The sequence below is a fragment of the Labeo rohita genome, chromosome 11 (genome assembly GCF_022985175.1).
Source record: "Labeo rohita strain BAU-BD-2019 chromosome 11, IGBB_LRoh.1.0, whole genome shotgun sequence".
NCBI classification, from domain to species: domain Eukaryota; kingdom Metazoa; phylum Chordata; class Actinopteri; order Cypriniformes; family Cyprinidae; genus Labeo; species Labeo rohita.
This window is the reverse complement of record NC_066879.1, coordinates 21,614,994-21,632,046: the sequence shown is the minus strand read 5'-3', so window position 1 is coordinate 21,632,046 and position 17,053 is coordinate 21,614,994. Positions and strand designations below refer to the sequence as shown.

Sequence of the window (17,053 nt, the reverse complement as noted above, 5' to 3'; positions counted from 1 at the left end):
AAATGGACCAATAAATGACTGCCTGTGAATAAAGCAAAATATTATTTGGGAATTGAGTAGTCCCTCAAAATAGTCAGAAAACACTGCACATGTACAGTTGAGATCAAAAGTTTAAAGACACCTTGCAGAATCTGCAAAATGTTAATAAGTTTACCAAAAAAGGAGGGATCATTCAAAATGCATGTTATTTTTTATTTAGTACTGACCTGAATAAGATATTTCACATAAAATACATTTACACATAGTCCGCAAGAGAAAATAATAGTTGAATTTATAAAAATGACCCTGTTCAAAAGTTTACATACACTTGATTCTTAATACTGTTACGTGAATGATCCACAGCTGTGTGTTTTTGTTTTGTTTTGTTTAGTGATAGTTATTCATGAGTCCCTTGTTTGTCCTTTCCAACAATGACTGTATGATTTTGAGATCCATCTTTTCACACTGAGGACAACTGAAGGACTCATACGCAACTATTACATAAGGTTCAAACACTCACTGATGCTTCAGAAGGAAAAACAATGCATTAAGAGCCGGGGGTGAAAACTTTTGAACAGAATGGAGATGTGTTCATTTTTCTTATTTTGCCTAAATATCACATTTTTTCATTTAGTACTGCTCTTCAGAGGCTACAAAAGATAGTGACATGCTTCCCAGAAGACAAAGTAAGTTAAATTTACTCTGATCTTCAAATTCCAAAAGTTTTCACCCCCCCGGCTCTTAATGCATCATGCTTCCTTCTGGAGCATCAATGAGCATTTGAACCTTCTGTAATAGTTGCATATGAGTTGTCCTGAACAGTTCTCCTCAGTGTGAACGGGTGGATCTCAAAATCATACAGTCATTGTTGGAAAGGGTTCAAATACACAGGAATGCTGGAAAACCATATAATCTGTGTAACATGAAGGATTTTTCTGAAGACCATCAGGCAGTTTAACTATTCAGGACAAACAAGGGACTCATGAACAACTAGGACTAAACAAAAAAAAAAAAACACAGCTGTGGGTTATTCAGGTAACAACACAGTATCAAGAATCAAGGGGATGTAAACATTTGAACAGGGTAATTTTTATAAATTCATAATTGTGTTATTTTCTCTTGTAGACTATACTGTATGTAAATATCTTTCATGTGAAATATCTCATTCAGGTCAGTACTAAATAAACAGTAACATGCATTTTGTATGATCCGTCTTATTTTGGTAAAATAATTAACATTTTGCAGATTCTGAAAGGGGGATGTAAACTTTTGACCTCCACTGTAATTATGCAGTTGCCTTAAAACACTACATATGTAAATACTATATGGAATTTTCCAGCTACTATAGATGGAAATTCCCACCTCCCTTGAGATATTGTTCCCTCCATGTACAGTGTTTATGCAAAATCCAGTCTTACCTAAGCCAAGATAAACATGCCTAACATATTATTTCTTTGTCTGATCCCCCCCTCTTTTTTCTTACGTCTATATTTTTCTTTCTTTCACTTTATCAAGATCATCGGCAACACACTCATTCCTGCTAACTATTCTGCGTATTCAGGAAAATGTCCAAGAATCCTCACTGTGCTAATAAATATGGAGTCAGCCCTAAAGTGTAGCAAGATTAACATTTAAAACTTGCTAATTACAAACATTATATTCATTACTCAGCATGAGAAACCCCTAAGAGGGACAGACGGTTTGCTCGTGTCTTTGACAGCCCCCCATGAGGATGAAACACTCTAATGCTAATACATCAACATCATATTGTCTCACTAGACTTTCCTTTTGCCAAGAAATCCAATTGGTTGGTCCAATGTAAATTATGAGTAAAGGACACTGGTTTGAAGTAGTAGCACCATATAAAAACATCCAGTTGTCTCCAAATAAGATCCAGGGTCCAGAGTGGAGACCTGTCCATATATGGAACTTCATCTGTAGGCATAGCCAGATCAGCGTGGTGTAGGCTGCTTACTTCAAAGCAATGCGTTTACCTCTATTTACATTTGTGCATGTCTTCCCATTAATCAGCCTAAAATAAGCACAAGCAAGGGAGCTTTTCCATTTCAAGATCTTGGAGCAAATTCTGAGCTGTTTATCTTCAACTGTGTAAATCTGTTATCATTATATCCTCCCTGTCATGGAAAATATCTGGGGTTCAGGCCACCTTGTCAAGTATGTGATCATACCAATAAATGATATGAGGCGGAGTGCCAGAAGAGGAGATGGGTGAGGAGAGCCTGTTCTCTGCCAGAAGCCCTAGCGCTGGAGCTCGACGCTCAAGCCGAGCATTGCGACGCTTATGGAAATGTAATTAGTCACCCAAATGAGCAGTTCTGGAAGTCCGAGACATTCTGTGGCATGTCTCTACACAGATTAAGCAGATCCAACTTGTGGAAAGCCTCTACTTAGCTCATTCACTCCAAACCAGATGCTTTTTCATTCAGTTCAGACTTCAAGGACCACATTTATCAAAGCCTTTATTGTGTGTCAAAGGTCTGTTATTTGAGCAACTTAATCACCTCAAGCAATAAAAGCACTTTCTTTTGATCCAGCTAAATACTTTTGCCACTTTAAATACATCAGGCTCATATTGACATGAAAATTCTCGCTGCTACACTGACTTATCACTTCACTTCCTTAATTCACACTTTTCACATGGGTACAAAAATGTCTGGTAAAAGCCTTGAGTTATGGAGTACTGGGAAATCTAGTACCTGCTATATAAAAAACAATGTATTAATATTAGATTCTGAAATAAACTGCGCAGAAAATGGAAACGAAAGAGTAAGCAAAGCTAGCGGGGAAATGGAAATGGAGTGAAAAGTAAGCAACAGGAAAGCTGCAAAGGAATATGAGTCAGAATAAAACTTACAGCAAACAGACACATTAAGAAACATTTTTTATGGAAAATTAAGAACAAAGATTGAAGAGATCAAATCAATTGGATGGCTTGGAGATTTTGATAAACTGATCATTATTAGGGCTCAACAGTAAGGATTTCTTCTGCATGCCTAGTCAGGCCAGTGGTTCAGATTTCTACCTGTATTGCCCACATTTTCACTGTCCTCACCACAAAAAATATAAAATTAACTTGCATAAATTTAAATGTAAAATTTTATATTACATACAAATTTAGTGTATTTACATTTTTTTTTAATTGTTAAAATATTATTTTTATCATTCAAACATTTGGCCATCAAAAGTTTACAGTTTATAAATATAAGGCAGCGAAAAATTATAATCAGCCATCTACAGTAGATACAGTTGAAGTCAAAAGCTTACATACACCTTGCAGAATCTGCAAAACATTAATTGTTTTACCAAAATAAGAGCTCATACAAAATGCATGTTATGTTTTATGTAGTACTGACCTGAATATGATATTTCACATTAAAGACATTGACATATAGTCCACAAGAGAAAATTATAGTTGAATTTTAAAAAAAGTACCCCGTTCAAAAGTTTACATACACTTTATTCCTAATACTGTGCTGATACCTGAATGATACACAGCTGTGTTTTTTTTTTTTTTTTTTTTTTTTTTTTTGGTGATAGTTGTTTTGAGATTCATCTTTTCACACTGAGGACAACTAAGGGTCTCATATGTAACTATTACAGAAGGTTCAAACACTCACTGATGCTCCAGAAGGAACACAATGCATTAAGAGCAGGGGGTGAAAACTTTTGAACGGAATGAGGATGTGTACATTTTTCTTATTTTGCCTAAATATCATATTTTTATTCATTTAGTACTGCCCTTCAGAAGCCACAAAAGCTTACATGTTCCCCAGAATTTACCCTTATCTTCAAATTCAAAAACTTTTCACCCCCTAGCTCTTAATGCTTTGTGTTTCCTTCTGGAGCATCAGTGAGTGTTTGAACCTTCTGTAATAGTTGCATATGAGGCCCTCAGTTGTCCTTAGTGTGAAAAGATGGATCTCAAAATCATACAGTTACTGTTGGAGAGGGTTCAAAAACACAAAAATGCTGAAAAACCAAATAATTTGTGGGACATGATGGATTTTTCTGAAGAACAGCAGGTAGTTTAACTGTTCAGGACAAACAAGGGACTCATAAACAACTATCACTAAACCAAAAAAACACAGCTGTTGATCATTCAGGGTGTATGTAAACTTTTGAACAGGGTAATTTTATAAATTCAACTATTATTTTCTCCGTGTCATTCAGGTCTGTACTAAATAAAAAATACCATGCATTTTGTATGATCCCTCTTATTTTGGCTAAGTAATTAACATTTTGCACATTTTCCAAGGTGTATGTAAACTTTTGACTTCAAATGTAAATTACCTGTTTAAACTATATGTCACAGAAAACAAATTAAGTTCACAAGCCATAAAATGCAAAAATGTAAAGCAACAGTTCTGTCAACTGTCTCACACTGGCGCCGGGCAAGTAGGCCATCCTTAAAGTTGAATCCTAATGAGGCTTTTCTACTATACAAGATAATGTTGATCCCCCTTTAAACTGTGACAAAGAATCTACCACTGATTTTATATTTTGTCATTTTGCACCACAATGCAACTGTATACTTAAAAGAAATAAAATACACTTACGAAATCTCATCGTTCTGGAACTCCAAGACTCCATGGGTATCTTCAAAGTCCTCTCCTCCTCCTTTTGCTGTGCCTTCAATGGTTTTATAAGGGATTACCACTACTCCACGGGCTCCAGAAGTGCGTGCCACCTTCACCTCCATCATGCCAATGCTTTCACTGACATGAATAATTGGTTCCTCAAAAGTGAAGATGCCAGCGTGGTCATCATCAAAGATTGTAACAGTAGCCGTTGAAGGAAGGCCAAGACTAGCTAACGTGTCCACGTGATTGGCGCCTGGGTTCCCATTGTCGGTTCCTTCAGAAATGACCTTGACGTTGCTGAGATGAACCAGGAAGTGTTCGTCTTCTTCAAAAATGTCATCGTCGATGATGTCCACTCGTATCTCCTTTTCAGTCTCACCTGGTTTGAAGACAATAACACCTTCGGTGAACTGGTAATCAGAGCCTGCGTTGGCAGTGCCGTCCTCAGTGCGGTAGTCCACCGACACAGTGCTAGTTAAGTCGCCGCCACGTCGTACCACATTCAAAGCCACAGTCCCGCAGTTCTCAAGACACTGGTATGTACCGGGGTCAAAGAAGATCTTGGAGGATATATCATGATCGGAGACTTCTGATCTGAGTTCGTGATTGCCCAGTGCTTTTCTGGCTTGGTCTGCAGCGTGCTTTTTTAGTATATTACCAGCTCCGGTCATAAGTCTAGTGGCCTGGCAGCGATAGAACGCACGGCTCTTCTGTTGCTGGCTGAGGACGTGGTAGTTGGCGAGCTCCACAAGCTGCTCCATTTCTTTCTCCGGATGTTTCTGTTTCAGTTCCTTCAAGATCCTGGCCATTTCTCTTCTGGCCTCTTCTTCATCAATGTCTTTAATTTCAGTATCCACCATGGCATCTAAGAATTCCTCACCGTGAGAGTTAAGCATCCCGCCGTCCATTTCGATATCTGCTTTTGACTGGAGCTCCGGCTCACCTTCGGTCTCGATGATCATGCCTCTTTGTTTTCCAACTCTGTATCGTTTGTACACGTACTTGTAGAATAAAAGTCTGCGGTCTGCGACCCAAGCAAAAACGACACAAATCGGAAAGAAGAAGAGAGTAAGGAGTCCCTCCCAGACTTCCACGATACCTGGGGAAATCACTGCCAAGATCAGATAAAGCCATGTATATGCAAATATACTCCAAGTGGCGGTGACAAAGAACACCCGCAGGTGTTTGACCTTCCGATGCTCTCCTTCTGGTATCACAGAGACACAGAGGCCGATGATGACAAACATATTAAAAGCTGCGCTTCCAACAATGGTGTTTGGGCCCAGCTCGCCTGCGTCAAAGTTGTGACCACACACTTCAACCACGGAAAGCAGAATCTCTGGGGCTGAGGAACCCAGAGCCATGAGAGTAAGATTCGAAACAGTTTCATTCCAAATACGAACGGTTGTGGTTGTGGTCTCCCCGTTAGGCTTCTTAATGGTGATCTCTTTCTCTTGGGATGTGATGACCTCAATGGAAGCCATAAAGCGGTCTGCAATGATGGATACCCCCAGGAACATGTAGAACAAGCCGACAAAGTACACAGTGGCTCTGGCCAACTTATCCCCAAAGGATGGGTTTTCCGGCGTCCAAATTGGCAAGATCACTCCCTCTTTGCATTCATAGCTACCACCGCATGTCTCGTGCGAAGAGTTTTCGTTAGAAGTATCTACATCTAAGCTTGATTTGGAGCTGCCTGCTGTTGCTGGCGTGAGCTCATGGGAGAAAACTAAGAGGAAGATGCTGAGTCTTAGAGCGAGAGAAAAATAGGATGAAGTCCCAGACTGGCCCATGTTCCTAGTGAGGTATTTTGTTCCTGCTCTCCTGTACCCTGTTGAGGAAAGAAAAAGCAAGGTGAATTGTTCAGAATGATACAACACTAAGATGGCTGATCAGAAATTATGCAACAGCTGCTTGAATTCGATTGGTCGAGCAATGTTCCGAAAGAGCTAATATTTACAGTTTACAGTGACAGCGCTGGGAAGCTTCAACATTTGTATACAAGCTTGTCTGTGTTCACGGCATTCCGGACCTGAGTATGGAACGGTGCTGAGTATAAGCAGAGTTTGCCTGGAGCGAGGATTGTTTTTTTTTTTTTTGAAAGTCAGAGCATCAGTGTTTTACCTCACTCTACAGTCACTCGGAACGGGGAAAACACAATGAGGAAATGGAAAACCTGGAACGGAGTTGGCCAAGAGTGATCGCAGAAACTGTTGAGCGGGGGAGTTCCACTCATATAGACTTTTCCAGTCCATTTTTTTAGATTGCGAGCTGCTTGGTGATGCCAAAGCTTGATCTAACTCTTTTCTTTGGTGGAGAATAAATACAAAAAGCAGTTGGTCATTTTCACCTGAAAAACAGTACTCAATATACTATACAAAACTTTCTTATAAAACCAATAACATATTTGCAGTCATGCTGCAGTACTGAATATCAGAGCAGCCTGTGCTAATATTGACAACTCTTGCTTGTGTTTAAATTAAAATATGCGATGGTCAGTTTTTTTAAATTGAAATTTATACATCATCTGAAATATGTCCATATAATAAATAAATAAGCTTTCCATTGATGTATGTTTTTTTTGAGATTTGAAAATCTGGAATCTGAGGGTGCAAAAAAATCGAAACATTGCGAAAATTGCCTTTAAAGTTGTCCAAATGAAGTTCTTAGCAATGCATATTCCTAATCAAAAATTAAGTTTTGATATATTTATGGTAGAAAATGTACAAAATATCTTCATGGAACATGACATTTACTTAATATCCAAATGTTTTTTGGCATAAAAGAAAAATTGATAATTTTGTCCCATAAAATGTGGTTTTGGCTATTGCTACAAAATACCTGTGCTACTTAAAACTGGTTTTGTTGTCCAGCATCACATATAAGATGAAGAGGAGTTTCTGTTAAAGACTAGTTCATCTAGTACATCTAGTATCTACATCTTGAAACAGAAACGTAAATAAATAAATAAATAAATAAATAAATGTGACCCTGGACCACAAGTCATAAGTAGCAAAGGTATATTTCTAGCAATAGCCAACAAAACATTGTATGGTTTATAAAATTATCAATGTTTCTCTTCTGCCAAAAATCATTAGGATATTAAGTAAAGATCATGTTCCATGAAGATATTGTGTAAATTCCCTACCATAAATATATCCAATCTTAATTTTTGATTAGTAATATGCATTGCTAAGAACTTCATTTGGACAACTTTAAAAGCGATTTTCTCAATATAAATACATATATTTTTGCACCCTCATATTGCAGATGTTCAAATAGTTTTCAACAGTATCTCAGCCATATATTGTCCTATCATAATAAACCATCATTAATGGAAAGCTTTGTTCATTTATAAATCTCAGTTTTAAGAAAATTTACCCTTATGACTGGTTTTGTGGCCCAGGGTCACAAATATATATGGTAACACTTTATTTTAAGGTGTCACTGTTACACCTTACATTATAATTAATGTACTTATATTATAAATTACTCACTATTATAATAACAATTAATAACAATAATAACAATTAATTAGGCATAATTACATGCAAGTAACTCTAAGACAAACCCCAATCCTAATCCTAACCCTAACCATACAGTAAGTATCATTAATGTAGTTGATTAATATTACTCAGTACTTAAATGTATAATTACACTGACCAAAATTACTTATATGCAAATTAAACTTTTTTACCTTATTGAAAATAAAAACAGCAAATCCAGCCTAAAATGGTGTGCTGGTTTTAGTAGGTCACTCAGCGTGGTCAGGATGGTGTGTTGGCTTGGTCTGTGCATTTTTCAGCTGGTCAGACTGGGAGACCAGCTTGCTGACCAGCTGAACACCAGCTTTGCAAGGATGTGTGACCATGTTAAACCAATACAGCGTTTTAGGATGATTATATTTACATTTATTTCGTAAATAACAAAAATGCTTACATAAATTAACAACAGATTGGTGCAGGCGGAGAAGTGTTTCTTTATGAAAACGAGCAAAAGATCTGCTGCTTTTGAACTTTTATATTTGCATATCAAAGATGATTAATAGAATTACGAATTACCATGCATTTACACTTTCTCTTTTGACTAATAATAATATAGCACATAAACACATCCACTATTGCAGAAAGCATCACAAATACTAAAGCCCACGAATATTAATTTACCTTTTAAAGAGAAATGCAGTGTTGATGTGAAATCCGCCACATGTAGATGTGTAGTGACGCTCGGAGATTCAGCCGAAAGCAACCTCAATAAACCGGACCGTTTAACGGCAGCGCTCATTTGCAAAGTACCGCGTCCGTTCACTCTCATCCTCCAGTAGTTGAATCATTCCGGTAACGAGAGCTGTGTGTGAGACACGCGATTCATTCAGCTCTGCACGGGCAGAGTGTGCGGCGGAGAGTTGTAGGCTACTTTTTCTAAGTGCTTCAAGCTTATTTTCCGATATCCGTACTGATTCGCATGTCTGACCGGAGGAGGGGAGGCTATGTTCGGATAGTGCAGTGGCTTCGTGCCAGACCCCCAAGAGCTGATAACACAGACACTGAGAGCACACACATCTCAATACTCGATGATACAAGATAAGTGCCAGAAATTACAATGTCCATTAGGAAGCAACGTTGTCTCCTTGATGTAATTTTCAGATGCATGTTTATCTCTGATGGTATATTTTAGGCTGAAATTCACGACGTGTTAATAATTATTGCTTAATAAAGACTGCTGCTGAAAATGGTCAATTATTGTCATGTTTTCCCTGGTGAAAAAAAAGCATATGCTGGTAGGTATGTTTTGATGCTGGTTTAAGCTGGTCCTTTGCTGGTTCATGCTGGTCCTTGACCAGCAACAAGACCACCAAAAACCAGCAAAGGACCAGCTTAAAGCAGCATCAAAACCTACCTAACCAGCATTCCAGCATCAAAACATACCTACCAGCATATGCTGTTTTTTTCACCAGGGTTGTGCGGGAAAAAACATTTGGAGTACTATAGGAGTACTATAATAAATCAAGAGGAAGAGTGCAAAAAAACTGTGGGAACTGTGGTTGGCCGAACTAAACCAGGATTTCCAGGGCAAGTATCTTGACGACATTCGTGCTTATCATTTCCAGTCAGGTAGGTGAAATATTAGGCTAATATATTAATTAATACTGCTCGTATGTACACTACCGTTCAAAAGTTTGGGGTCAGTAAGACTTGTAATAGTCTTTAAAGAAATCTCTTATGCTCATCAAGGCTGCATTTATTTGATTAAAAATATAGAAAAAAAACAGTAATATTGCAAAATGTTTTTACAATATAAAATAATGTTTTTTATTTTAACATACTTTAAAATAGAATTTATTCCTGTGATGAAAAGCTGAATTTTTATCAGCTGTTACTCCAGTCTTAAGTGTCACATGATCCTTCAGAAATCATTCTAATATGCAGATTTATTATTAGAATGATCAATGTTGGATAATATCAACAGTTGTGCTGCCAAATATTTTTTGGAACCTGTGATTTTTTTTTTTTCAGGATTCTTTCATGAATAACAAGTTGAAAAAGTACAGTGTTTATTCAAAATATAAATATTTTATAACAATGTAAATTATTTATTATTAACTTTTAATAAACTTTTAATTATTAACTTAATACATCCTTGGTGAATAAAAGTATTAATTTCTTAAAAAAACAAAAACAAACAAAAGAAACAATAAAAATGTACTGACCCCAAACTTTTGAACGGTAGTGTATCTTTACCACCTATTAACTTTAGTTTCTCAAAATAGTTTGCCCTTTCCTGCTTACTAAGTCCTTCTTTATATGATAAATTAGCAGAACAACATATTCAGTAGTACATTAACCTTGCAATCAATGCTGTTGTTTACATACGATCGCCAATATGGCCGCGCATCAGGGTAACTGATCAAATCTTGACGTTACTGCAAACCCTCTATTCTGAATTAGACTGATAGTAATAAAAACAGTTAAATAAAAATACTATATAGTAGCCTTATTGCAAACATAGTTTAACATTTTCTGAAGACTGATCGGTGACAAGTTTCTGGGTGATTAGTAGGGCGTTGCAATGCATGGTATTTTGGATGATTTTTAGGAGGTTGCTAAGGCGTTTCTCGAAAACAAAGTTATTTGGGGAGTGTTTTGCCAAATATTTCCTAATCAGTATTTGCCTTCTGTAATCAATGGGTTCCCCATCCAAGATTTTCCGTTTCCCACTCTGTGCATATAAGACTGCTCCAAACGATCATGAGGGAAGTTTTACTTTCGGATAAAACCATAAATCCAAGATGTTCATGTCTTTATTTCTTCAGTCGTAAAGAAAGTATGTTTTTTGAGGAAAACATTTCTGCATTTTTCTCCATGTAATGGACTGCTACGGTGCCCCTATTTTGAATTTCCAAAAGGCAGTTTAAATGCGTTTAAATTGTATTATTTTTATTAAAATAACCGATCGTTACGCTAGATAAGACCATTCTTTCTTGGCTGGAATCGTTTACAACTGCATTTGTGATCGTTTGAAGCTGCATTTAAACTGCGTTTTGAAAGTTCAGAATCGAGGCACCAATTCAGTCCATTATATGGAGAAAAATGATGAAATTTTTCCCTCAAAAAAAATAATTTCTTTAAACAGTTAACTAAAAATACTATATAGTAGCCTTATTGCAAACATAGTTTAACATTTTCTGAAGACTGATCATTGGTGACAAGTTTCTGGGTGATTAGTAGAGCGTTGCAATGCACGTATTGTAGGTATTTTGGATGATTTTTAGGAGGTTTCCAAGGCGTTTCTCGAAAACAAAGTTATTTAGGGAGTGTTTTGCCAAATATTTCCTAATCTGTATTTGCCTTCTGTAATCAATGGGTTCCCCATCCAAGGTTTTCCGTTTCCCACTCTGTGCATATAAGACTGCTCCAAGTGATCATGAAGGAAGTTTTACTTTCGGATAAAACCATAAATCTTGCTTGAGAAAACATTGACTGCCCCGTACATCATAGTAGTATTAATTAATTAAGATATTAGCCTAATATTTAATCTACCTGACCGGAAATGATAAGAACAAACACAGATGTCAAGATTCTTGCCCTGAAACTCAAACAATTTTTTGCACTCTTCACCTTGATTTGTTTGCAGTCTATAGCACTCCAAATGTTTTTTCCGGTCTGACCAATTAGTACAGCCCAAAACATGACTAATTTATTATTTTCAGCAGGAATAATCAGTTTTGTCTGGTTCAATGGTATTGTTTACATTCAGTGCCACCAATATGGCCGATTGATGACACGTTGTGAAAACACTCTATTGTGGGTGGTCACTAAGCTGGGTGTTTTGGTGTGTTTTTTCCCCCACAAAGTCTAAAACAAAGCCTTCTGTATTGGCTCCCCATCCAAGGTTTTCCATTTCCCGCTCAGTGAATAGCTATAAGCCTGCTTCACGCGATAATGGAGGAAGTTTTACTTTTGGATAAAATCACAAATCTCGTTGAGAAAACATCAGCACTGCGATTTTCCAAAAGTCGCTTTGCCCTGCAGGGAAAGTCCCACAATCCTGGTTCTGTTCATGAGAGAAAACCCTGATGCTTTGACTTTCAAAAATAAAGCTTCCTCGCTTGAGGCAATTCTGCTCCCTGTTCCACATTGACTCCTATTTGACTCCGACTTCGACACTGTGTAGTAATACAACAAACGTAAAACATCACAAGGCTGTTGTACTGTCAGCACCTTTGGAAAACCACTTGGCCAACACAAAGTGTGTAAGTACATGTATTTTAAATATATAAATGTATTTATTTTAGGTGACATTTCTCATTCTCCTAATTTGACGCTATATACTAAAATAACTATAACTAAAACTGTATAAAATTTAATAAAGTCTGAATAACCAAAATGAAAATAAAAAGTGAATTAATCGTGATGAATTGCATCCAAAATAAACGTTTTTGTATATATTTATTATGTATATATATATATATATAAGTACATACACACATGCATATTTAAGAAAAATATGCTGTTTATATATTAAATATTAAATATATTTATATATAAAATACATTATATGGCTATAAATATATACATGTACATATTTTCAAAATATATACTGTATGTGTGCGTCTTTATATATACATAATAAATATACACAGTACACACATATATATTATATAAACAAAAACTTTTATTTTGGATGCAATTAATCGTTTGCAGCACTGTAAAAGTGCAAAATATAAAGACATATATGCACATGTTATACAATACTTTTTCATTCATCCAATTGATCAATAATATAATATGCAATACAGAATTAAATGGCCAGTATGACCATTTGCTTGATGCATATTTATCACGATTATGTAAGATTTTCAGTGCTGTAATATTTACTTAGAGCATGCATGTGCTATAGTTAACATTCAACAGAAATTAATCAGTACAGAGCCATGCCATTCAGCTCTCTGTCTGTGTTTATGCCATTGAACTGCAGCTGCAGAAAAGACACTTTTGTGCCCTATCTTGAGTCAGTGTTATGGCATGCCAGGTCACATTTGCCAGTGACGTGATCTCTGTCGTGATGTGTCTCCCTGCGTTAGACCAATATAACCTGAAGGGCCTCCATTAATTTGAATCATGTTTCTTATTGTGCCTTGCCGACGGCACTGTAGACGGAAACAATGCAGATGCAAATATATGCATGCATACAGTATACAGACTGTCTTGCATACACAATGCAATCTGTGTGCAATTGGTTTTGCCTGACTTATGATTAAACAATGGGTAAATGCACACATGCAAAAGAAAATGTGTACCCTGCTCAGTACACAATGACTCTTGGAAACTGGACTTCTGTGACCTCCAAAACTATGCATGTGTCACATGAATGATTTTATATTAAAGCTACCTTAATTTTATCTTAAAGGAGATGTCCACTTCCAAAACAAAGATTCACATATAATGTACTCACCCCCTTGTCATCCAAGATGTTCATGTTTTTCTTTCTTCAGTCGTAAAGAAAGTATGTTTTTTGAGGAAAACTTTTCTGCATTTTTCTCCATGTAATGGACTGCTACGGTGCCCCAATTTTGAACTTCCAAAAGGCAGTTTAAATGCATTTAAATTGTATTATTTTTATTAAAATAACCGATCGTTATGCTAGATAAGACCCTTCTTTCTCAGCTGGAATCGTTTACAACTGCATTTGGGATCATTTGAAGCCGCATTTAAACTGCATTTTGAAAGTTCAAAATTGGGGGAACCATTTCAGTCCATTATATGGAGAAAAATGCTGAAATTTCTCCCTCAAAAAACTATTTCTTTACGACTGAAGAAAGAAAGACATGAACATTGTGGATGACAAGGGGGTGAGCAAATTATTTGTAACTGTTGTTCTGTAAGTGGACTTCTCCTTTAACACATCACTAAAACGATTACACTGCATTTAACATGGTCTTTCACCGTTAGTCTCAAGACAGAAGCAAACATGTCTGAACGCAACTTGTCGTGAACTTTACATCTTGAGGCTTTTGCTGTTGTGGGCAGCTTTCACCTCACATAGCTCCACAGCTGCGCTGTGAGACGTGGAGGGGAGGCCTTAAGACGGAGTGAGATCACCGTTGTGTTATTCCCTCTGTAAGATGACTATCTGTGCTTGCATTTCTACAGACTCTCATGCCTGACCTGACTAACAAAACCTCTCCACCGTAAAACAAATAAATAAATAAATAAGCAACAGCATGTTGTCACATGCTCATGGGCAGTCAGTCGATGTGCTGTAGTCATGTCTTGGAACAGCAGACTGTTCTGAACTCTCTCATCTCATTGACATGAGGTCATAACCGGCATGTATGAGCCATAGTGAAAGTCTTGAGAGTAAGATTTAGAAAAAGCTGGGATGATAATGCATCATATACTTTTTCCTTTTCAAATTATCTTGGTCTGCCAAGGTTAACTGGATTAATAGGCATCATATGCTTATGTAACTTCGATGATATATACTACTAACATAAAATCTGGTACAAAATTGGTAAAAATGATCATATATACTAAAATGATAGACTCTATTTTTTGTAATAACCATATTGTGAAATATTATTGCCATTTTAATATAGTGGTTTTCTGTTTTAATATACTTTAAAACAGAATTTATTCCTGCGATGCAAAGCTGAATTTACGGCATCATTACTCCAGTACTCCAAACTCAGCGTCACATGATCCTTCAGAAATCATTCTAATATGCTGATTTATTATTAATGTTGAAAACAGTTGTGCTGCCTAATATATATAGAACAGCATTTAAAAAGAACAGCATTTAAAATAGAATTTTTTGTTACAATATATACTGCCATTTAAAGTTTGGGGTCAGTAATTTTTTTCTTTCTTGGTTTGAAAGAAGTTATTACTTTTATTCAGCAAGGATGTGTTAAAACGATAAAAAGTGATAGTAATTAGAGAATAATGACTGATGAAAATTCAGCTTTGCGTCACAAAATATAAATTATATTTTAAAGTATATTAAAATAGAAAACTGTTATTTTAAATTGCAATATTTCATAGTATTATTTTTTCTGTATTTTTGATCAAATAAATGGAACTTGATGAGCATAAGAGACTTTTTTAAAAAATATTACGGCAGAGCAGCAAAACAGCAGTATATATATATATATATATATATATATATATTTAATTCTTTGGTAAAATTACACTATCATTTGAAGACACATTATGATTTTATTCCTCTTATCTTTTTCCTCATATGAAGATTACTCCATGTGTCGCTACATGCAGATCTGAATAAAGAAACTTGAACTTCAGATGGTAAATTTTCCACTGGACTAGAACTCGTTAAAAGACCTGATTTAAATTAGCAAGCATCAGATTATATATATTTAATAATTCGATTCAAACCATGCATTATATTCCACTTCTAAATAAAGTTATAGGCCAGTTGGCGATTAACATTTTCTCTACTGAGCCAAAGCCAGTTTTTATTGTCATTTAGCACTTGGCAAGTGTCAACTTGGACTGTTTCCAAGTATTTTAATACATTTTACCTTTTTAGTTGTTAACTCAGTTGTTTTCTTAATTATGTAGCATAGCAGTCATACATTTTCTCATTTAGAACATTTCACACAGCGACAATCAAAATAAACTATTATGATCCCACTGCAACTGATGGCAAACAGAAAAGCTTATTCATTAATGCAAATGATGTCACCTTAACAGTCGTTAAGCCATCAGTTATTCATCCAATAAAATAATGGCTTTTAATGGAACTTTGCCTACCTAGAGATCCCTGACGCAGCCAATCCCCTCCGTATTCCCTGTGGTGCTGTGAGCGACTGTCTAGGGAGAGGAGCGGTGGCCGATAACCTGTCTAAATTTAACAGAAACAGGCATTGTTTCTGGCCTGGTGGGCCCAGTGAGTGCCTCTAAACATGGACAGCATAGTTGGGTTGTTGCTTATCGTTCTCTTCTCCCTCAGCCACTTCCATACAAGGCTGTGCTCAGAGCCTGTCACTTGCTACCCTGTCTGTGAAGCTCTCCTATCTGCCAGCTTCTTGTCGTTAACAGACACGTGCAAGATAAAGGGGCTCCGCTGGCAGGTAGCTTTCTTCTCCCCTTGTGCGTGTGGTCATACTGTATGTGTCTGTGAGTGAGTGAGTGTGCGTTTGAGAGGAAGGCAGGAATGCGCCGAGGACGTAAGAAGCGCTCCTGGTGATTTTCCACAGTTCCCAGGACCCCAGTTGGAGGATTTGACATCTTCTGATCCTGTGAGACATCCCGAAAGGTTTAGATAAGTTGGCTTACATGCATTGGCTGGAATGAGACCAGATTAAGTTGCTAAAAAAAAGTTCTTTATTGGCATCTACAGTGCTTGCAAAAGTATTCATACCCCTTCATTTTTTTCACGTTTTATGTTGCAGCCTTATGTTAAACTGCTTTAAATGACTTTTTGGTCCACATCAAAACTGGTTTGTAACAACTTTGCAAAATTATTAGAAATTTAAATTATTCCATTGCATAAGTATTCATACCCTTTTCTGGGACACTTGAAATCACTTGTAGGTGTTACTACACTTGGAGTGGAGTTAACCTGTGACAAATTCATTTGAATGAGCATAATTTGGCAAGGCACACACCTCTCAATAGAAGGCTAAAAGCTGAAAATGCATATCAGAGAAAAAACAAGGCCTGCCTGTAGAGCTTAGAGACAGGATTGTGTCATGGCACAGATCTAGGGAAGAGTTCAGAAAAAAATTCTGCTGCATTGAAGGTTCACAGAAGCATGTAGCCTTCATTATCCATTATGAACGGAGTTTGGAACAGCTAGGACTCTTCCTAGAGCTGGCGTCCTGGCCAAACTGAGCAATTAGTGGAGAAGGGGCTTTGGTTAGACTCGTGACCAAGAAGCTGACGGCAACTCTAGTTGAGCTCCATGATCATATATGCAGATAGGAGAAACTTACAGAGGGACAAACATCA

At 36.7% G+C, this 17,053-nt stretch overlaps 1 protein-coding gene across 8 annotated transcripts in view; it reads right to left on the bottom strand.

The window, feature by feature from the left end:
• slc8a1a (solute carrier family 8 member 1a) overlaps positions 1–16,009 on the bottom strand; it is a 63,809-nt gene extending 47,800 nt beyond the window's left edge. For 3 of the 8 annotated variants that reach the window (XM_051123332.1, XM_051123334.1, XM_051123336.1), the window contains exons 1-2: positions 8,747–9,069; positions 4,557–6,411 (exon numbers count right to left, since the gene is read on the bottom strand). In XM_051123332.1, coding sequence (XP_050979289.1) covers positions 4,557–6,411; positions 8,747–8,894 — 2,003 coding nt within the window. In that variant the 5' untranslated portion in view covers positions 8,895–9,069. Of the gene's footprint in view, positions 1–4,556; positions 6,412–8,746; positions 9,070–15,853 lie in introns of those variants that run through there. The other 5 variants (XM_051123333.1, XM_051123337.1, XM_051123338.1 and 2 more) reach the window with 4 other exon arrangements.
• Between the last annotated feature and the right edge of the window lie 1,044 nt (positions 16,010–17,053).